The sequence below is a fragment of the Ischnura elegans genome, chromosome 6, assembly GCF_921293095.1.
Source record: "Ischnura elegans chromosome 6, ioIscEleg1.1, whole genome shotgun sequence".
NCBI classification, from domain to species: domain Eukaryota; kingdom Metazoa; phylum Arthropoda; class Insecta; order Odonata; family Coenagrionidae; genus Ischnura; species Ischnura elegans.
The window spans coordinates 33,021,720-33,044,517 of NC_060251.1; the positions used below are offsets into that span (position 1 = coordinate 33,021,720).

The following is a 22,798-nucleotide window of genomic DNA, read 5'->3' on the forward strand; positions in this document are numbered from 1 at the left end:
CCAAGTAGATTAATAGTTAAGGGTAGATTCCCATTGTTTTTCTTTTGAGCTTGTGAATGTGTGTGCCTACGCGGCAGGATGTCCTACCACAGAAGTTTTATGACGTGACGTAACAAACGGTAATGAGAAAACAACGAGAAGGACGCGTAGGACACAACCAAAAGTAGTAATACGTACTTTATGAGCATTAAATGCACCTACGTACCAACTTTGGTTGCAATCCGTACAGCCGTATGGAAATACATAGCGGACAGACAAACATACATCCTCTTATATGTATACATACCGCTGTATACATATAGGGGGATATAGAAAGAAGAAAAATAGAGAGGCGAAATCAACGAAGCAAGGTTCTGATGTGTTTTCAGTCGACTTATGATTAACTTTCACAGGTTCTCTCATTTTGAATTTTATAGGGCCATTGGCCGATTCCTGAACGCGAAGGACAGCTGTATTAAAGACTTAAATATAGCAGACAGATGATTGCGAGGAAAGGTGTGGGGAACGACCGAAATTAAATGACGGGCAATTAAGGTCAAGATCAATCATTGAAATTCACGCTGACGGTCAATTTCGCAATTGGCGAATTTCGGATTTCGATTTCCTAGCGACACGGCAGCAAGCGATTCTTCGTGGCCTATTGACCCAGTTCTGAAATCATGTATACCTCATCATAATAGTTAATGACCAATCCTAAGATTGTTTGGACGCACTTCTACGCTCAATTATCCACTTCCTCTCGACCATCTTTTCTTTTCCTTTCTATGGCTTTCTATTCTTTTAAATCTTTAATATTCCTCATCTTCTTGGGATCTTCTTTGAATCTAGCTCAGAGAATTATTATTGCAACATTTTAAATTTTAATTTGACATAATTTAAACATTCCTCTGGAATTTATTTACGCATTGACCTCATTTTTAAAGTATGTTTTTCCCCTAAATTCTTTAAAAATGTAAATATTTGCCCAGGGTCACTTTCAGTGGGCTGTGCAGTACTAAATCTTTTCCGAACATGCTTCAGTTCTGGCAGAATTACATCCATCTTTCGCTCGTTACATTTGAATTATCAAGGTCCTTCTGGGCATAATTAAGAGAAAAAAATATAGGGACAAATGAAAAAACGTTCTTCGAATAAAACAGAAAGTTTTACGTGAGAATGGTAAAAGGAAAGCATAGTCCTGTATTGTGATCTTTGCGGGAATACAGCCGATTAGCACAGTAACATTACGTTAATAATATAATTAACGACTTTGCGTATCACGTTTAACGTTGTGACAGTGAAGGGACGGATTTGGAGTGTAGCACTTTATCGTGTGGAAAAGTGGACGCTGAGAAAGAAAGACAAGAAACGACAGGAAGCACTTGTGATGAGAGTTGGGAGGAGAATAGGCAGGGTAACACGGAGGAACGAGTAAGAGTGATAGGTTGCAATGGCAGGCGAGGAAAAGACATCTCAGGCAAAAAAATCTGTACTCTAAATAAGCTAAAGCTATACTCTAACTGCACTTAATATCTGGACTGGGAATGCACTTAAGACTGCACTTAATTGAAACAATACAGCACAGTTGCCATAGTACAGTAAAGTACAGTTACCAAAGCACAGTCAGAGTGCAGTGGCCACAGCACAGTCAGAGTGCAGTGGCCATAGCACGGTCAGAGTGCAGTGGCCACAGCACAGTCAGAGTGCAGTGGCCATAGCACGGTCAGAGTGCAGTCGCCTCAGCACAGTCAGAGTGCAGTCACCACAGTACAGTCTAAGTGATTTCTTTGGGTCTTCTTCCGTTTTATCCATGGCTCTATGAAAAATCACCAACATTCCAGCTGGCTTCATCAGATCCACTGAAGTAGCGATGCAGATTTGGCCAGACTGATATTTATGTCCAACCGAATCCTCTTTGACACTTCAATGCATAGGCGGATCCAGGGGGGGGGGCACGGGGGCACGTGCCCCCCCCCCCAGACCCTTAAAAATATGCTAGATTTTTAATACGGTCCCATTATCATTTCGTTCATTTTGTATAACAAGGTATCCTTGTGCCCCCCCCCCCCCTGAACAAAATCCTGGATACGGCCTTGCTTATGCCCCTCCCAGAAAGAAATCCTGGATCCGCCCCTGCTTCAATGAACACAAAGAAGCTGACTGGAAGTTTGACTAAATTTCATCCAAAGCAATGGATAAACTCTGAACAAGACCCAAAAAACTAGCTGGAAAAGGGAATGATCTAAACCCTGTTTTGATATTGGATACAAATGACATGAAAGCCAATTCAGATATAAAATCATTTAATATAAAGTGTAATATCTTACAATGAAATTCAATAATACATGGTGAATTTTACATGGTGTTTCATTTTACATAAATTCATGGTGTTACATTTCGCGGAGGTTTTCCGTAAAGTGGCCGAGTGGGACTTTAACGTATCATCCTCTGTTGGCCTAAGGGCCTGCAGTGTCTCTCACCTGCCTACACCGTCTTTAGCTCACCGGTGCACTGTCGTGCGTGGAGTGAGGTAGTGTCCTTCAATCTGGTACGCTATGGTGAGCAAAAACAAGTCACCAGCAACGGGGTCGGACAGGAGTCGATTCGCGGGTTCTGAGTAGTGAGGACGGAGGTCCACAGCAGCAAGTTCAACTCAAAAATCACTAAAATTTGAAAAATGATTTGTCGGCCTCCTAATAAACACAAAACGTTCGGAATAACACCAGCAGGGTTATTCCACTAATCGTATGGCCGGGCCATAAGTCGAAATCGACCATAACTACGGCCTCGAGACATACGTATGGCTTCGAGCGATTCTACTCTGAGCGAAAGGCCATAAGTCGGGCGGTAGCTATGACCTAAAGGCCGTAATAATATGGCCTGCCTAAGAGGCGGTCATAACTCGGGCCATACGAAATAACATTGCTCGCCTAAGGTGTTATAAAAGAAACTTACGAAGTGTCATCGATTACATAGCGATTGTTTCAAGAAATATATGAATATTGTGGGTGAGCACATACGGATTCAATGGGCATTGGCTAGATATATTCAAAAAAGACGTCGATTTCATAAGAGGATACGGGATACGTGTAGGCAATCCGTTCGCATACGATGACGATATTTTCATTAACTATTTCCGTGCGTCAAAAGTTGTTACTTAATTTTTAAGTAGATATAGCGGATGAGCTAAAAGTTCGCTTGTAGTTAAAAAGTTAGGAATACTTTTAACGGATGCTCTGCTAAAGTGAACGGAGGAACGGACCCGTTCCTCTTCCCGGAGCCGGCTTTTATTTGCTTTCTGTGCTACATTTGCTAGCAGATTCCTTACTTGTTTCGAAAAGCTGTAGGTAGTTTGAAATATCCGCTATTAAATGTTTTATATTTTAAGATTTTCGTAGCATAACGGTTCATGAGGGAGGATATCTAAGAAACATAGGGCAAGAAATTTTTTTGGCAGTAAGGCAATCTTCACAGTAAGTCGATGCGTAAAGGACAAATGTCGTCCACAAATCAAGGAAAGAATGATAGTCTCATATTGATGTTTTAACTTTATACAGCTACCGAAACATAAGCCTCTGATAATAAAATTAATGAAACTTAAAGTTTCAATTTCATCTTTAGATTTCGTGCATTGGCTGGATTTATAAGGCTTTTGGGGGCAAATGATTGCAGCCATGAGACAATAGTTACACCATTGGAAGGAGAGGAAGGGGGTTAGAACTACAATAGGATGTCATGTTCTAACTCTATCCATTACATGCACAATTCACGAATATTATAATACTGTACGGTACAAATTTCTTCTGCTTCTTCTCGCCCGTGATTTGCGTTCTTCACTTGTTTTAAAGATCTTCAGAGTCTGCCGCTAGATTAGTGTTTAAAGAAAATCCAAATTTATCCTTTAATAAGAGTCCATTTCGGTTAAGGAACATATAATTAATTTTTTATTCACGTTGGAACAAACTTCCTTCTCAAAAAAATGACTAGTATATAAAAAAGTGAACCAAACTTATAGTACCAATTATAATTCTCATACTCGCCTGCAGAAAGGGCGTTAAGACTTTTGGCCGGGCCATACGATATGGCCCCTCGAGAGTGGAATCGGTTTAGGCCGTAATTTCGGGTCAGACCATAAGAAACTTACGGCCGGCCATACGTATGGCCCCGTTTAGTAGAATAGCCCTGCAGGACCTTGACAATCCGATCCGGAACACAATTTTTGGGTTCTAAAGGGAGGTTATAAGGAGACACCAGTCGACAAAAACAAAGGACGATCGCCTTCACTACGAAAAACATCAAAAAATAACCCCAGAATTTCACTTTTCGAGATAAAAGGCACACAGAATAGTATAATTAGATAATATTGATATTCTACACTGGATATAAACACTTGGAAATGCACTGATAAGAAATAATAACGTATTATTGGAACACGATCGACAACTCGTCACATGTTCAAGCGTGAAACACAAAACTTCAACTTCAAAAATAACTAAAAATAAGGCATAGAATGTCACTGAAGGGGTGAAATATAAAGGAAAAGTAACTCCGAAACACTGATTAACCTCAATCAGGACGGATTTTCAATAACACAGGGAATTATAACACAAAAACCAACTCGGTATAACTGAAAACTTAAAACACTTGTAATTGAAAGAAAAATGCACGTAGGGAAACGAAACTTTCACAGGAGCAGTAGAATAAATGGCACTAGAAGCACATAGAATCACAAGGTGGGCAAAGCCACCCCCTAAGATTGGTGGGACTTTGAAATTTCTCGGCAGCGGCTAGATTGAGGCAAACACTAAAAACGCCACAAAAAAGCCAAAATTGGTTCGATCTTGAATATTTTCACAGTAGGCGGCAGCGGGAACATTCACGGACGTTACTGACATGATCAGCGTCAGTTAATCAATGATTTAGCCACTAAAACTGAGGTTATACGGGAGCGGCACATAGACACGTGTCCTGCTGTGGACCCCCGTCCTCCATACTAAATATAGGAAATACTTTCTCCCGTCAATGACTAGTTTAAGTCCAGCCCTGTCAGAGTGCAGTTTGAGCCATAGTACAGTTCCAGTCCAGTTACCCAGCCCAGTAACAGTCCACTTTTAGCCACAGTACACTTCCAGTCATGTTTTCTAGCCCTGTCACAGTCCAGTTTGAGCTATAGTACAGTTCCAGTCCAGTTACCCAGCCCAGTCACAGTCCACTTTTTGCCACAGTACACTTCCAGTCATGTTTTCTAGCCCTGTCACAGTCCAGTTTGAGCTATAGTACAGTTCCAGTCATGTTACCCAGCCCAGTCACAGTGCAGTCTGAGCTCTAGCACAGTTCAAGCACAGTGATCCAGCACTGTTACAGTACAGTTCTTCTCAAATTCTAGCTGCCATAGTACAGTCTAGTACAGAAGAGTGTACTGTGACTGTGCTAAACGCAAAGTTTAGTCCAGTTACAGTGCAGATTTAGTGCAGTCACAGCACAGATTTTTTTGCCTGTAATTTGTAAAAGCTGAAGATCTGCACTTATAGAGGAGATACATAGGATTTAGTGGGGATGGATCCAGTTCTGATCGAAATGGGTGCTGAAAACCGTGTCTAGAAGGAAAAGCAAGGTATCGAGTTAGGTAAGCGAGGAAGGAAGAGGAATAAACTAGGATTGATAAACAGAATGAAAACAAGCAGACGTAATTGTGAATCTAAGGGAGATATTCAATCTTGGAGGGGGGACGGATCTGAGAGATTCTTATAAATTCTAAATTATTCTATTATTTTTCCTTGAAAGCAGGGGCGCAGCTAGGAAATAAGGCTTGGGGGAGTTTAAAAAGCAACTAATACTGGGGGGTGTCTGGGGGTATGGAATACCCGCCAGGGTAAGTGGGAGGTACGGGGGCCCTCCCCCAGAAAAAGTTTAAGATAAATGGTTCCAAATGGTGAGTTTTACGGCTTTCGGAGGGATATTTTATTTATATTTCCACTATTCTGTAAGCAATATAAATTCAATTACGTAAAATAATATAACTTAAAAATTTCTCTGAGGCATTTGGGGGGGGGGGGGGGGGGAGTTAATCCTCAAAAATCCCCCTTGCTGCGCCACTATCAGGGAGATTTTATTTTAATAAATACAATTATAATTCAAGACCCATTGAAGTCGTTGATATTATGCTTAATAGAAATCTCAAGTTTTCTAAATCTTACATTTTATGCAAGAAAGTATCTGTCCAGCCACACAAGTGTGTAGCGAAAGATACTATTCTGGAGGTAGTAATACTGCAACATGGAGACGTCAAAACCTGCTAACTGAGCATGTTGAAAAATTGGTTTTTCTCCATTAGAATTTGATAGGATCACATATTACATGATTTATTACGTATGCAATCTTAATTACGATTGTGAAAATCCCTTTACTTGGGGCTCTTCCTAGCAGTTTGGATACATGTATTAATTAAATTGAAGATATATTATAGAGGGTTAATTCATTTCAATGTTACTTATGGATTTGTTTAAAACAGATTAATTAATTTTCATTAATCTCCTGATTCTGACCCAGCTACCATCAGCATTCCTCATTATCTTTTCCTCTACACATCAAGCTAAGGATTCAAAATAGAAAATTTACAAGGGGATTGGAGAAATGAGAATATATTGGAGCAAGCATGGTTGTATTGCCTGGCCCAGAATTTACCATACTCGACTCGATACTCGCGAGTAGTTTTCAACTTGACTCGAGGTCAAAATGTACCTACTGCTCGCATATCCCTTTTACGTGACCTTTATCGACGATAATTTTTGTTATTAATTTGGTGATCTACCTTTTTTCACATTTTAAGCAGTAGAAAGAGTTGGCGTCAATATCTGTCATTCATTGCAAAATCGTACCATAAAATTTATTTTTTTCAATGTGTTTCTTTCCTATACGTTTCCAATAATCCGCCATTTTCTATAATCCGGCTTTTCCACGTCTGCGTACGCGTCGGATTACCGAATTCGCACTGTATACAGATTAATTCGTTTATTTGCCCTGCAGAGTTCGCATCGTCAACAGCGAGAAACCCAACGCGGAGTTCCCCGCCACTCCGACCGCACCGCTAGTCGTCGCCTCGGAGAGCGAGGACCTCGAACAACAGCAACAGCTGCAAGGGGAACTGGAGACGGAGCTTCTGGAGGAGAACGCGGATCTGCCGCCTCGTCCTTCGCAGCGTCCGCCCGCAGCGACGCCCGGTGACGCCGACAACGGTCCCGTGCTGTTCGTGGAGGGCGACAGCGCCGTGGTGGCCGAGGCGCCAGACCCACCGTCCGCTCCTCCGCCCACGCCGGCAAATACCGTCGTCATCCCCGGCGGCTTCGTCATCGAGATACCCCCGGATGACCCAGAGGACGATGGAGGCTACGATCCCGGGACAGGGTATAGCGGCAATGAGGTGAGTTAACACTAAACGTAGGACCTCATGCTAGGGGGGGCCGAGATTCTTTCCCCCTGAAATGAGGAAAATCAAGTACCGTCCTATTCAGTAGCGTAACTTGGAATATGCTTTGGGGTATAAGAGGGGCAACCCCCTACATGGCTACTTGGGTGTGGGGTTAGTCACCAGTTGGTATCAAGTGACTCGTCTCTCTGGCATGATATTAATAAATAATCTTTAGCTTTAAGCAGATCTTCAGCTTTTAGCTTGAGGTACTAACAAGAAATGCAGAGGGTATTTTCAAAAAATTTAACAACTACGAAAAAAAAAACAATACAAAGCTATTTTATTGCATATCCATAAGCCGTTTTTTATAAATAGAGGTGAAACTCGTTAATACTGACAAAATATGTCTATGTTTCCTGAAATGAAATATATCAATGTAATAAGTTATAGCATATTAAATAATTTACTACACATATAAGAGCCGATATATTGGCCCACCACACTTTTTGGCCGAGCCGCAACAGCCGATATATTGGCCTGCCGCACTAAAAGGGATACATTTTTTTTTCTCTGAGGCTTTGGGGGGATCTATCCCATCATCCCTCCCATAGTTATGCCATTGGTACCATCTATATACAGTAAAACCTCTATGTAGTGAACCTCTTTATATCATAAACCTCCATACATCATACCATCCCTACGGTCCCCTCTGATTTACATGTAAATTTATAGCCAAACCTCTTTGTAGTGAACCTCTTTATGTCGTAAAACCTCCACTTATCATACCAAGGAGATACCCCCGAGACGGCCTAACTACCTCCGCAAATTGTACCGAGACAACAAGAGACCATTAATGCAGCCGTGATTACGTATGTGGAATGACATTTTCAGCAATAAATGTTGCACTCTTTTTTTTCTTATATACCTTATTATGCTGTAATTTTCACGTTAATCATTAAATGTGGCCATTTTGTCCAATATGAGAGCATACCTAACAGTAAATAAGAAAAAAGGTATCCAACTATCCCAATCATTTTAAGTGACTGTTAATTGAGAGAGATCACATCATTTTCTCTCGAATCATGGTAAAAAGTCATGTGATAGGGCTTGCTTTCTGTAATTATTAAATAATAAATATATGTTCACTGATGCATGCATGTGTGTTTAGACACATAAATATAATGCTTTAAAAGACAACATTTCCGAAGGATATGAAAAAATGGTGTCTATCACTAAAACCTCTCCTGTAGTAATCCTGTAGTATTCACAGGAACGACTTAAAGAAGGAAAGCACAAGACTTAATGCCATTTAGAGCAGGAGTTGGGATCTCCTGATTGAAAGTGAAGACTAACTGATGAGATAGAAGGAGTACCTTTAGGATTTATACAAGAGAATTAATCTCGCACCACTAACACGTAATAGAAATGGGAAAGTAAAGTTAAAAGAGATGGTGTAGGAACTTCAATTTTAAATTCAAAACATAACACTCTAATTAAGGATCAACAGAAAATAAAAGCAGCTGGAATTAAAAATATTCTGGCAGAGTTTATTAAAAATGAAGGGGAAAAGACAATTAGCTCATTTGCTGAGGAACCATTTTTGAGGAAAGTTGTCAGAATCAGATAATTTTTTTTTTGGAAACGGTATATCAAATGGCTTGGTCGATAAATCAGCTTGGACAGACCTGCATTGATTTACATTCTCCCAGGTAAATGAGTTAACTCAGCTCTGTAAAACTATCTGTGGCATTTACAATCCAACGATTTGATTGATGGGTTTTTCTTTTTTATAATAAAAGCCTCCAAAATCATTGGCACATTAATGGCTGAACCAGGTTTCACTTATAGTGGGTCCTGGTCGCTTCTATAGCAGTGAGGGTATTCCCTGTCCCTCCCTTCCTTCCCTTTCCGTATCCCAAAGGTGTCATTGGGCTCCTATCACACCAGTGCATCTTTCCTTCCTTTCTCCTGCCTTTCCAAACCCCTCCCTGGGAGTACGGTCATATCAGTTACGTTACTAGGTCCCGGCCCTGGTGTGTTGTAACCCTCATATGACCCCCCTTAGGTTCTGATCTCTGTGGCATTTACACATCAGGAACATAGCAAGAGATTTCAAGAAGAACATCATCATTCCTATAACCATGTGGAGGTGATGCACATTGGTGTAGCCAGGAATTTTCTTCCAAAACCAGGGAGTCCAAAACCAGGGTGGAATATTTTTTTAAAAACAGGGCACTAAATAGGGGGTTTTAAACTAATTTTTCATGATCAAAACAATTTCATTTTTCAAAGAAATCTTTTGTAAAGCCACGATTTTTCAATATTTGGTTTCCTTTTGTTATGCAAAGTAAGCGTGCTTTTACGTTTTGGAGTTTGTTGGGGGTCCGACCCCCCCCCTCCCTACGCCACTGGTGATGGAGTTCTGCTACTTGAATAACCTAGTGACCAGTAATGGACAAATCAAAAAGGAAATAGTTGTTATAATAGCCTAAGCAGAGAGGGAATTTCTTATAAAAAGGAGTCTCTTAATAGCTGAAATACATATAGGTTTTGAAATAAAGAAGCAATTCATTAGAATCAACATTTGGAGCATGATTTTTTGTGCAAGTGGGGCATGGATATGTAATGACCGGATTGGAGAAGTCAAGATGGAAGATTTTGAAAAATTACATGTTTGAATAATGATGTGGAGCACCTGGATAGGTCATGAGGGTAATGTAAAAGTTTTAAGAGCAGCAGGATAGAACTCTTTTGAAAATGGATCCATGGAAAGGAGATGGGACAAAATTCTTTGCCACATCATGAGAACCAATAAAGTTATCCTTGGAGAACAGGTGGAATGAAAGAAAGACAGAGGAAGACGTCAGATAGATGTGTAAAGTAGGTGATGAAGGATGTAAAGCAGAAGAATGCAAATGTTAAAAGACTGACTGATATGAAAACTGAGTGGAGAGCAGCATCAAACTAATCTTTGTACTGATGACTGATGGTGATGATGGACAACACCACAGATCCAAAAAATGGCAAAGGTATATTAGAGGAAAAGGAGTTTAATTTTCCATACCTATTCTTGAAAAAAAAAAGTTGTTAACACGATAACTACGGAAAGGATATTTCTTACAACCTCACACCATCCTTTTTATGTAATTGTAGATTGTTACAATATATTTTTGACGCATTAATGGTGCACTACCTGTACCTCCCAAGCACAAAGGTACGAATGGGGCCTGGTGAATACCAAATGATAACAAGACTTTAGTGTTCACTGCCATACCCTGCAATACAAAAGGAAAAGAATATATATGTAGTAAATTATGCACCTAACAAATGATGTTACGATGCAGGCCCAATGCAGAGTAAGATTCAAAAAGGCAGAAATAGACTGGACTCAATGGGATGGTTGAATAATATACCAACTTGGCTTGAAGTTAGGTACATTTAGGAAGGATCAGACTGACCATGGATCAGACAATCTTGGGGCCACAGGAAAAAGTCAAAGGTTGTCATGAGAGAGGGATGTCAAAAGGTTGTCATACTGATAAATTTGGGAAAAGAGAGAAGGAAGAAGTTAGGTATGGAAAACTGGACTATTAAATGGGCTAAGCATTTTGTGAAATAAAAGAAAGGAAAGATGCTGAGATTTATAACATCCCTGTAGAAGTATATAACTAACAGATTTGGACAAGAATTCTAAAAATGAATGAGTAAATATGTAAGAATGGCTGAGGCACATACTAAAGCAGCTATTTATAACCCTTCAGCTTTGGGAAACATATTTGTAAGACTGAACCACGGTATGTGGGAAAAACATAATTGGATGGTTGACCCCCTCTTTTTAACTGCTCTCTCAAGCCCTACTTGGTATCTCAACGGCCAAAAATCTGTCTTTCATGAATGGAGCAATTGGCTATGTGCCCTCCTTACCCAAACTATTTCCTCCCTACCCGGATTCTATTCCGTTGTCATACTAGCCTGCCCTCCCATTATCCTCTCAATGTGCTCTGAAGACTGGATGCAAGGAATAAGGTGCACATAAGAGTTTTAACCAATGAGAGTACATAGTTATTGTTTCATTTTATGCTAGGCAGGTAATATTAAATAGATAAGCAAGCCGGAACTGGATGGCTGTGCATTTATTAATAGCTCATTCTATTCAAGGCACTACCGCAATGGAGAACAACGTAAGTAACCACCAGTAACAACTTGGCTTTTTCACTATTTACCATGGACCAGAAGTCCATGGATACCAACCCAAGGGTAGTTAATTCTTGCTAAGTTTTCCCGGTTTCTTTGTGTTAAATATTAAAGTCAACAGAAATAAAGATCAAACTTTATGTAAGATTTGTTTCTGTCAATTTTGGCCTATGAAATGTTTTCATCAAATTATCTGATAATACACTAATGGGTAGGGTGGTCCTCCCTTCAAATCCCTCAGAAAAGGAAGAGGAGGAGATTGTAAGAGTATTTTACCTGCCCTGTCCCTTCTGTCAGAAAAAGGCTCTGGCCTCCTTGGAAAATTTTCATGCGCAGAGAAGAAGACTAGTGATCTAACTACCACTGCTGATGCATTTATCCAATATTCCAAGAATAAGAAGTTTTATAAATTATAAATATAAGAGAAAAATTAGATTATTCTTTAACTAAGCCAAAAAATTAAAGCTTTTGGGTAGTGTACTATCCTCAGTAATGCAGAAGTCACAACTGATTCGGATATCAAAGAAAATCCTTGTGCTTAAGAAACAGAATTAACCCTTCCACTGCTGTGAACATACCTAGTACGTTCACACAGCAGACTGCTGTGAACATACTTTTCTTTCTTACTGCCAAGCACTTTTGCTAAAGCACTTTGAAGGGTTCCAAATCCAAGACTCTTTCCTCGACCAGCTCACCCACACAGGACTGTCTCATCAACCCTACCAGCCTCCCTACCGAAAGTGACCGTTCTGACTGCAATTTGAAAATCAACCAATCAATCCAATATTCAAAAAATGATTGTTTGCATCGCACTCCTGCCAATCAAGCAATCAAGTATGTCTTTGAATCTGCAATGAAAAATAATGATTTTGTTAACTTTGCTAAAAACATGACTGTGGACCACCGGAAAATTGCCATTTTAGCAAAGTTAACAAAATCATTATTTTCCATCGCAGTAACACTGCTCAAATACGTACTTGATTGGCAGGAGTGCGATGCAAACAATCATTTTTTGATGATCGGATTGATTAGTTGATTTTCAAATTGCAGTCAGAGCGGTCACTTTTCAGGAGGGAGGCCCCCCCGTTGGTAGGGTTGATGAGACGGTCCTCCGTGGGTGAGCTCGTCGAGGATAGGGTCTCGGAGTAGCGACCCTTTGGAGGGTGTACCACGCCCGTTACAGTGGCGGATACAGATGGAGGGCGCAGGGGGCGCACGCCCCCCCTTGCGGGTCCGGCTGTATTGCCGAACATTGCAAAACCACAATTGTAACTATTTTATATCATAAGATGGCATTGTCTTTTACATGTTTATAATCATCTCTTATTACGATAAAAGTAGAGACAACTCAAGATATGTTGCGCCCCCCCCTTGAGTTTTTTCTGTATCCGTCACTGGCCCGTTATTGAAGTACCTGCTCTATGGGCCCACGAAACGCATTTTAACCTTATCACCGCATGTGAGGAGAAGGTTTTCGGAGATTGAACAGCAGAGAAAGGGTTAATGAAGCAAGCCAGGATTATCAAGGAAAATGCGGAGTTAAAACTAGGAACACAGGACTAGCACCTACTCAGAAAAGTTTTAGCCAAGAACGAACAAATTCCTTGTCTATCATCCTTTTGTGCTAGGGGAGAAGGAAGTCACAGAATTTGTAACTTCTGTGTGGAGAAACATAATAGGAAGGGGAATGTATTATAGGAAGAATTTAAAACCTAAGAGAATGAGAATAGATTGGAGGGAGAGAGACAGCAGTTTCAATTTACATACTGCTTAAGGGATCAGGGAATTAGAGTGTAGATAGCCATGAGACAAGGCTTTAGCCAAGTCATCTTTGATTTTTTACACTTTCCTCACTATTGATCTCATACACATCTCGGCCCACTGCCAAGGTGTTTTGGGAATTGATTAAGCCAGTAACAATACAATAAATATTCTTGCATATTTCTGAAATATCAACTTAAAAATGTCTAACATGTCAGTACAGCCAGCCATTGGAATAAAGGTAAACTCAGTACCAGCGGTGCCCATGCAGATACATAATCTAATGTGAAGGAGTTAGAGTTAAATCCAGCAGAGGTACTAAACCATTATGAATCAAAATCCAGCAGCAAAAGGGTGAAGCTAGATAAAATGGATTTGCCAGTAAAAAGAGATAATTTCAGGTCACTTTCACTAAAAAATGACGATAAAATAAGTAGATCCAAAAGAAAGGGCAACATGAGAGCTGCAGTATCCATGAACCCCATCCAATAACATTCTCAGTCAGCACTCAAGCCCAGCAATTTTCCCGTGCACAAAGCTCCAGCTTCACTTGATCATCACATGAAAAATCCTAATAGATATACTCAAGAAATGGAGGGGGAGGTGAAGGTGTGGGAGTAGCTGTACATAGGAGTCATTGTAGGAGTCCAAATGATAAAAGTTGCATGATCTTCTTATGAGTAAATGTAACCAATGTATCCCCTCATAGCTCCTCAATATTTGTTGGCAGAATTTGGAAAATAAAACAGCAAATGTTGTGTGGATATTTACTATACTAACATTAATTTGCAAATCCAATGACTGAGGTTAGTAGGTACCATCAATGGAAGAGAGATAATCGGTAAAAAACAGTCGTATGTGTGGACAACTGGTTCCTTTTAATTTAAGTTCAGTCATGCCCTAAATAATTGTAGTCCTTGCGCTAATGTTATTCTCATGCTACCGGTAGCATGAGAATAACATTAGCATATAAAACATTTTCCTTTCACAGGCAGTGGCAGGAAATGGTTAAAGAAATAGAGTAGGTACAAGGTCAGAGCTTGTTGATTCCAATGCCATGAGCACTTTTTTTGAATCCCAACAAAAAAAAATACTCAGGTGCATCCTCATATATGATGCACATCTCATTTTTGGTGCTGCTAAGAAAAACTAAGCAAAAAGGCTTGCAGAAAACCAAGTGAATTCGGTACATGAGAAAATATTGTAATGGATACACCCAAATGTTTTTTTGGGTTCACTATACATGGAAAAGGATGATGATATTCTTCATTTGTAGACCATTACAAAAAGACTATGGTAAGAGCTATCCTCCCACCAATCCTGCCAGTGGCGAATACACATGGGTGGTGCAGGAGGTGCTCGCCCCCTCTTGCGGGACTGCCCGCATCGCCAAACATTGCATATACACAATTTCGACTATTTTATGGCATGAGATAGCATTGTCTCATATGTGTATGCATATAATCAGTTGAAGTGAAACTATTTTAAATTTTGCATGTAACATGATTATTTTTCATAGGATACCTTTTGCATAGGCGGATCCAGGGGGGGGCACGGGGGCACGTGCCCCCCCCAGACCCTTAAAAATATGATAGATTTTTAATACGGTCCCATTATAATTTCGTTCGTTTTGTATAACAAGGTATCCTTGTGCCCCTCCCAGAAAGAAATCCTGGATCCGCCCCTGACCTTTTGCACCCCCATTTAGTTTTTTTCTGTATCTGTTACTGCATCCTGTGAGGTTCATAGATGAAGTGGCAAAAGCCATGTAAACATAATGAGGTGCTACTAGCCAGAACATATTATAAAAACCAACCTTCTTAAATCAAATTCCTTGTTGAAGATCTTTTCAGGTTGGATGACTTCCATTTCTGAGAACCATGGGATAAAGGTTGTTGGTTGGGGCTGCAATGAACAGAAAATCTTGAGTGATAAGCTTAGAGAAGGAAATCACACAACTGGGCCTGAAAATGGCAAATGAAAAGACAGAATTTTAGGGTAATAATTCAGACAAAAATAGGATAAAAATACATAGTTATGTAAAAATGAAGGATTTAATGTAATACATTTATCTTGGTCAACAGGAATATGGGAAAAGTAATTGATATAAATGCATATATTCACAGATTAATTTGAAGATTAAAATTGCTCATTAACTTATAAGGAATGCTGTCTTCACCTATCTCTTTCCTTTTCTCCACATGGTCATGGTCTTTAATTTCATCCTTAATCCCTATCTCAGTGGAACCTTCTTACTCTGAACTTGTCTTTTATATTGCGTGCTCTCTTACTTCTACCTATTACCATTTTTTATGTTGGCGTACAGCATTTGAACACAATATACCTTCTAATAAGTCTCCCTCTCACTCTAAGAATATTTTCCACAGTCTATTAACAGCCTATGTTGACTCAATCTTTCACTTCCGTTGATGGATGGCATAATATACCTTGAACAGTCACCTTCAACATTCAAATTTCTATCTTCTAACCTCCTCTCCTTCCTGGAGGTAATGAACAGCAAAATAGGTATTACCAGAAATTATATAATAGGGTGGTTTCCTATTATTTTTTTATTGCCTAAATCAGAAGATAAAAACTCCTGGCATACATACAGGGTTTGTATGAAAAGTAACCATATTGAGCTCGGAAAACATATTAATTGGCAATATTTCTACACCTTTCCTCGAGAAATCTTCAAAGTAGTCCCCATCGGAGTCGATAACCCTTTGGTACCGGATTTTCCAGTGCTCCAATGCCCCCCGGAAGTCCACAACCTGTATGGCATCTAGAGCCCTTGTTGTAGTGAGTTGAACAGCTTCCAGAGTCCCAAACCGCATTCCGTTCAGTACTTTCTTGATCTTGGGGAATAGGAGGAAGTCCAGTGGTGCCATATCCGGGCTGTCAAAAATATCTGGTTCGGTTTGCAGGCGATCAAGAATTTTCAAAGCGACAGCATCACGATGCTCCTTGCTCCTCCATCAGGTGTTTTGACACCAGCTTCACACAGATCCTCCTTGTTCCCAGATCGTTCTTAACATATCGTGAACAGTCTTCTTATCAATTCCGACCTCTTCCGACCTTGTTTGGATGCTCAGACAACAGTCAGTGTTCAATACACCACGCACCTTTTGAACATTTGGGTCTGTGTGACTGGTTGATGGACGTCTGGCGTGCTGTTCATTGTGTATGCCATCGCGGCCCTCTAGAAAATTCTTGTTCCACTGGAAGACTTGAGTTCTGGATACAGTATCCTCACCGTAAACTTCATTGATCATTTGAAGAGTTTTTATAAGCGTTTTTTCGAGTTTGACACAAAATTTGATGTAAACACGTTGCTCGATGGTACACTCCATTTTCACTCCGACGAGGTCACTGAACACACACTGCACCTTCGCATGATGCTAACCCTCCAAGCATCTGCAGGCAATTGCCTCAGGCCCAGTACCCTTCCCTGGATCCCCCGCCATCACCATAGTCCCAACCATCATTTTGCATATGCTTTACCTGAGCGTTACAAGCTCAGTCCGGTTACTTTTTATACAAACCCTGTATTTCACGCTTTTAGATTTTTTAAAGACAGTATCTATTTTTCGCGATTAAATGAAAAGTGAAGATTTTCAAGCACGTGAAAACATGAAGGCTAAGTATAAATGCTGGGAAAAGCCCGTGTGACATCTGACTGTTGTTGTGTGAGCCCACCTGGGTGCGAGGCTATGAATGGTGCTAAGATGCAGGCTGCTTGCTGCCGAGCATGGCGGTAGCATAGAGTACCCTGCTAGCAGGAAGTGCTTGGCTCAAATAAGGATTATTAATACCCTATCAAACAAAGGAAAACTTCCGACAATAGGCAATTTTAATAATTGATTATTAAGAATTGTTTCCCTAAGCTCTGTGCCTCATGCATACATTGGTAATCTCAAGCAATGTAGGTAATACTCCTATCTACTAGTATAGAAACTAGGTCCCTGTGATGTATCGCATGGCCACCAATCTGGCCTTTTTCAAATGAGGTTAAAATTGACCATTAACATTCGTCTAAACTGGGATTTGTAAAACCAAATAATTTATATTTTATGAATACACTAATGGTGGGTAATGAATCGCAATCAATGCCTTTCGTTTTCTTTGATGAAGGAAACTACCCTATTCTAAGGTAATAAAAAAGCTGTATACGACATGGTGGAAAAACTGCACCAAAAATGATACCAATACAATGGCGTTGATCAATAGTCATTGTAACAGTTTATTATGTACAGTACAAATAAATTCTCTAAATTTTCGGGTGTGAAAATATGTCCTCTGTATATCCCATGGCATTGAAAATTTTCCATGGGCCTCAGGCCATGTCCAGTGCCACTTCTGCATTAGAACTGTGGCATTATTATTGTAAACATTGCTTCACTAGGAGTGGAGAGATTTGAAATCTGCAAAATGTGAACTCATATGATAGGACCCTAACAGATATTGGGATTTTGAATTCAAGAGACTTTTTTCTGCCAATGTAGGACGGCACAGCTTTTTTTGATCCTGAGTTCCACATGAATTAATGTAATAAAATTAGACTGCTTCTAGGCAAGGGACTGATGAATACAAATTCCATTAGGTTCTATAAACCGCACAAATCCTTATTCCTATCATGAGCTGAATTAATATCAAATGGTCCACGAGCAAAGGCAAATTATCAATATTATATAACAGTGTTATAATATGCCATTGGTATAGTTATTAAAGATCACTTTAGTATAATTTCAGAAGATTCACATTCCCAGTTTGATTTAGGGGATTAGCTTTGGGATCAGCTGAGAATTATTTATGGGGAGTTAGATTAAAGGGATGGATTTGGGTGGGAAGGGAACAAATAGCCATTATTCAAAAATCAAAGGGTTGAAAACATACAATTAATATCATGCAAATATACAAGAATTGCCATGAGAAACAAAAAAACCTAGTATCATGAGGCACGGTATAATTGCCATGGGAATTAACCCTCATATGGATTCGCTGCGCCTTAGCGGCGCTCGTGGTTTTAAAAGTGGTGTAAAAATTTTCCATTCCAATGAATCATTTTGAAATTTTCAGTAGTCTATTTTTTCTGCTTTGTGCGCCTAAATATAAAATTTTGTAACCGTAGTGTCTATAGTTTACATTTTATTTGCCTCTAATGGAAAAAGTTACGTCGTTGGATTTTCGGCGCCGCTGTGGCGCTCAGTATTTCCTCGTCGCTACGTCGTTGACTGCACTCTCAATGTTAATGTCAAAGCAATTATGTTTCGTATGAAATGCTATAATATATTTATAATCATATTACTTATATTTCTAAACATTATAAACAAAATAAAATTGTTAAACAAAAGGAAAATATTACCATACCAATTTTGCTTTCTATTTTTGCCAAGAATCAATCTATTTGCCTCGTTATGATGTTCATAGACAAAACTTCATCTTTTTACGAGAATTATTCATAAAAACTCATGGCTAGTCAAAGTTGTTTTTTCATGGGCCTCCGACTTAGTTTTGCTTGGGCCGAGAATTTCCTCGTCGCTACGTCAGGGTCTGCACTCTCAACGCTAATGTCAAAGCAATTATGTTTCATATGAAATGCAATAATACATTTATAATCCTATTATTTATTTTTTTTAACTTATAAACCAAGTGAAATTGTTTAACAAAAGAAAAATATTACAATACCAATTGTGCTTCCTCTTTTAGCTAAGAATCGTTATGTTTGCTTCGTTGTAATGTTCATTGACAAAACTTCATCTTTTCGCAAGAATTATTCATAGAAACTCATGGCTAGCCAAGTTTTCCTTGTTTTTTCCGTGGCTTCCGACTTAGTTTTGCTTGGGCACCTTCTCCGCTCCGCGCCCACGTACCTGCCGTGGTGATAGTCACCTTTGGGTACATCCTAGGGTGACTCTGTTTAGAATTACTCCAAGCCGCAATTCTAAGAAAAATTTATCACAATGCATTATCCGAATTCGTAGAATAATGCTTCCTCACCGTTGTGTGAATATTTCTCGCTGAATGAGTAACTGTAACTTGCCAGGAGATTCAATTTCACCGACTACCGTGAAGAACACATCGCACAGTTATTGTTATATGTCTTGTACCTTTCATTCGAAAAAAAATGCCTTTGCGTCTAAGATAGTCTATACAAAATTGAAAGCGTTTATATAGTTACTGATGACGTGACAGTTTACCATTGGGGTGAAATCCAGATAACTACCCAACTAATTGTGTGATAGAAAATAATTTCTCTTTCCTGACGATGAGTTTAGACTTTACATGGTAAAAATCGTTTCATTATGAATAGGTGAAAAGACAATTTACCGTGAGGTGAAAATTTGTGAACATATTTCTCGTTTCTTTGTGTACTGAAATGCACAGATGTTTTATGCATTGGGGGTGTTACTAACGTAAAGGGGTGAGTGAGGAGGAGAAAGGAGAAGGAATGCCAAGAGGTTGTTTTGAGGTGAAGTGGTGGTAGTGTGTCGACTGCCAAGGATCGGGGAATACCCAGATCGTTAGGACAGGTAGGAGTAGAAAATCCTTATTGCGGAAAAGGTTGGGAGTGCAAGGAGGCAATTAGATACAAAAGCATGCTTTTTCTTCTTCCTTCCATCGCTGCATGAGGGACAGGGAACAAAAGCCTTGTCAAAACGCCCCGCGGTGGCCCTCCCTTCATTCCGAGAAGGTCTAGCTCGGGTGGGTCATTAGGGTGGAGAGAAGTTCAATCAAGTTTTGTGGGAGGGGGGAAGAAGGTGGTGAATGACGAATAAGGGAGCTTAGTGGGAAGGTATGGACAGTCTCAATGTTTGGGTCAGTGAAACGCTAAGAAAGAAAACGGAAAGAAAATGTAAGGGAAGTCCTTCCAAAGTGAGGGTATTTTTGTCACCTCAGAGCATTCTTTCATTGGTTTCTCACGCAGAGCTGGACGAAAAAAAGGCAGCTGCTCCTACTCCCCTACCACCAATAACACATACTTCTAAGAATTTATTTTTTTTGGATTTCCCACCAATCCAGGAGTAAAACCTAATCTGATGCACTCCCACGCAAAACATTTACCCGTCCATATCTAAGGAAACCTTTCCCTTGGGCTACACGTCCCCAGTGGGGGAATAGGGCTCCGTGGTAGGAAAAGAGTACCGACTCTTCTAGCTTCAACTCCAAAGAAGCGTAGGGTTCTTTGACACGTCGCTTGTCATCCCATATTATTTATATTTCAAAAACCCATAAGACTTGATTTTTTTAATGCAGGACATAAGCTCCCAGAATATTCGTAAGATTTGTCTTGATCGCCAGAATCTTGTAAAAATCACGAAAGTAACACTCGTCTCTTCTCACTTAACCTACAGCTGTTCCATTATTAACGTTTAATAACTTTTCCTTCTATATACACTGCAAAGATATAACAAATGGGTGGACGTAGTGAAGCAAAATTATGTCATATGGGCATAAACGACTTTTATTCGGTCATCATTTTTAGTATTTAGATACATAAAATTATAAACAATATAAACATTAAAAAGCGGAGTTTGTCGAGCTCTGCATATCAGAAAAATATTTCAAACAACAATAACACATGAAATTAAAACTTTCATTCAAAAATAACAAACAAAGGGAGCTGAAATAAAGAGCATTACGGCAAGAAATGGAAAAGAATGCAGCGTTCAAGATTTTTTGTTATAACTTCAACAATAAGGGTTTAAATCTAGCAAAACACGGTAAGAAATAAAGATAATAGATGTATTTACCATTATCAATCGGAAAACTTGTAAATTCCGGCTAACTTTGAAAGATAATAGCAAAAAATGACGCGGCGCCGCTGTGGCGCCAAAAATCCAACGACGTAACTAATTTTGTAAATCCATATGAGGGTTAAAGAACCTGGATAGGGTAGTGGTCTGCGCATTGGCCTGAAAAGCCAATGGTCCGTGGTTTGATTCCCGGTCCAGGGGAATCTTTTTTCATGGCAATTCTTGTATGATATATGATATAAAAAAATAGAAATGCCCTTAAAATAAGTTTTACTTAGAGCTGCAATTGTGAGGAATGATGCAATGCAGAATCTGGTGACACAAGCGTGTATTTTGGTTCCTTATCTCTCAGTCCCCGCCTAAGTGATCGGTCTGCAACAATCAGCATTGGCTTGGCAACCATTAAAGATAGAGCTTGCTTCTCCCACCAGGTGTGAATCACATACAGAGATACAATTTTCTGGGCAAAAAACAATTTGCTGGTCGAAAGTCATTCCCAAGTAGGTGAAGTCTGTGAATATACTGTATACTGTAAGCTTGAATAAGACTTCCTCAAATCTCACAGTGCTCTTAAAACGTCACACCTGGAGCTCTCATCATTGTGTTTTTCACTTTTGCAATTGCTTCACCCGAAGACATCCAGTACTCTGTTTGCAATGGACATCTGTCTATGAATTGTCAGTGCTATTTTGCTGATTGATCAGTTATTGGAATTATAAATCGGCTTTATTTCTGTTGAAAAATGAGGGATAACAGCTTTAAAAGGGAAAGTATGAGGCTGGACCTTAAAAATACTGGAACCATTAGGTCATACCTTATTCTTTTTAGTCACTTAATGAGCTTCTGACAATGTATGCCACTACTAAGACAAAAGCATCCATGATCCATCTCACTATTTATGCATATTTGTGGTTTACTTGTTTGGTATGAAGCTAGCAATGTAATAATACTTTCACCTTAGTGCAATGGAATGAATCATGTTTTGAAACATGGTCATGGTACAAAGTTACACTCCCAAACTTGTACGATAATTTTCAGCATCACTATGTCCTTTGAAAAAGAAAAGCACAGAGCGCACTCTTATAGCGATAAGAGATACTATTTCTAATGTAATAAGAAGTATCTGATTTGCCTCGAACTGCTTGGCTTTTTTATGCCACTCATATTTATGTCACACTATGTATATTTCAGAATAAAGGTACAACCAATGCTTCCTAACAACTCATTCACTTTTGTGCACTTAATACTCTGGCTATGTGATCTGGAAATGTTGCCTCCCCTCTTTCTCTATAATGCTAGCTTTCATTGCACTTCTGTTACTATATTTTGAGGACATTCTAAGCATTCCATCTTCATTTCTATAGCTATGATTTACATAAGGCACTCTCCAGGGGGGAGACTAGAAATCCTGGGTCTGGTCCAGTCCAACAGACTTGGATTCAGTTATTCATATGATCTTTCCATTGGGCATGCTTTTTGCTATCACATGAGCAAGGTTACTGTTCTGTTTAAAAAGCAATCATGCAAGTAATAGGCAAGAGTAGCACATATCATTGAGTCTCTTTTAGAGTAACTCATGTAGGCTAAGGTGGATTTAGGGGGGCTAAAACTTTTTTACTTTTGAAACAGCTTATGATACTGCCACTTTCTATGCAGAACTTCAATTGAGGTAGCTTTGAGGAAAGCCCTCATGTATCTC

At 39.5% G+C, this 22,798-nt stretch overlaps 1 protein-coding gene across 1 annotated transcript in view; it reads left to right on the forward strand.

The window, feature by feature from the left end:
* Nucleotides 1-22,798, forward strand: part of LOC124160230 — a 50,051-nt gene that overhangs the window by 21,898 nt on the left and 5,355 nt on the right. The window contains exon 4 of the mRNA XM_046536043.1: nucleotides 7,006-7,399. Coding sequence (XP_046391999.1) covers nucleotides 7,006-7,399 — 394 coding nt within the window. The remainder of the gene's footprint in view (nucleotides 1-7,005; nucleotides 7,400-22,798) is intronic.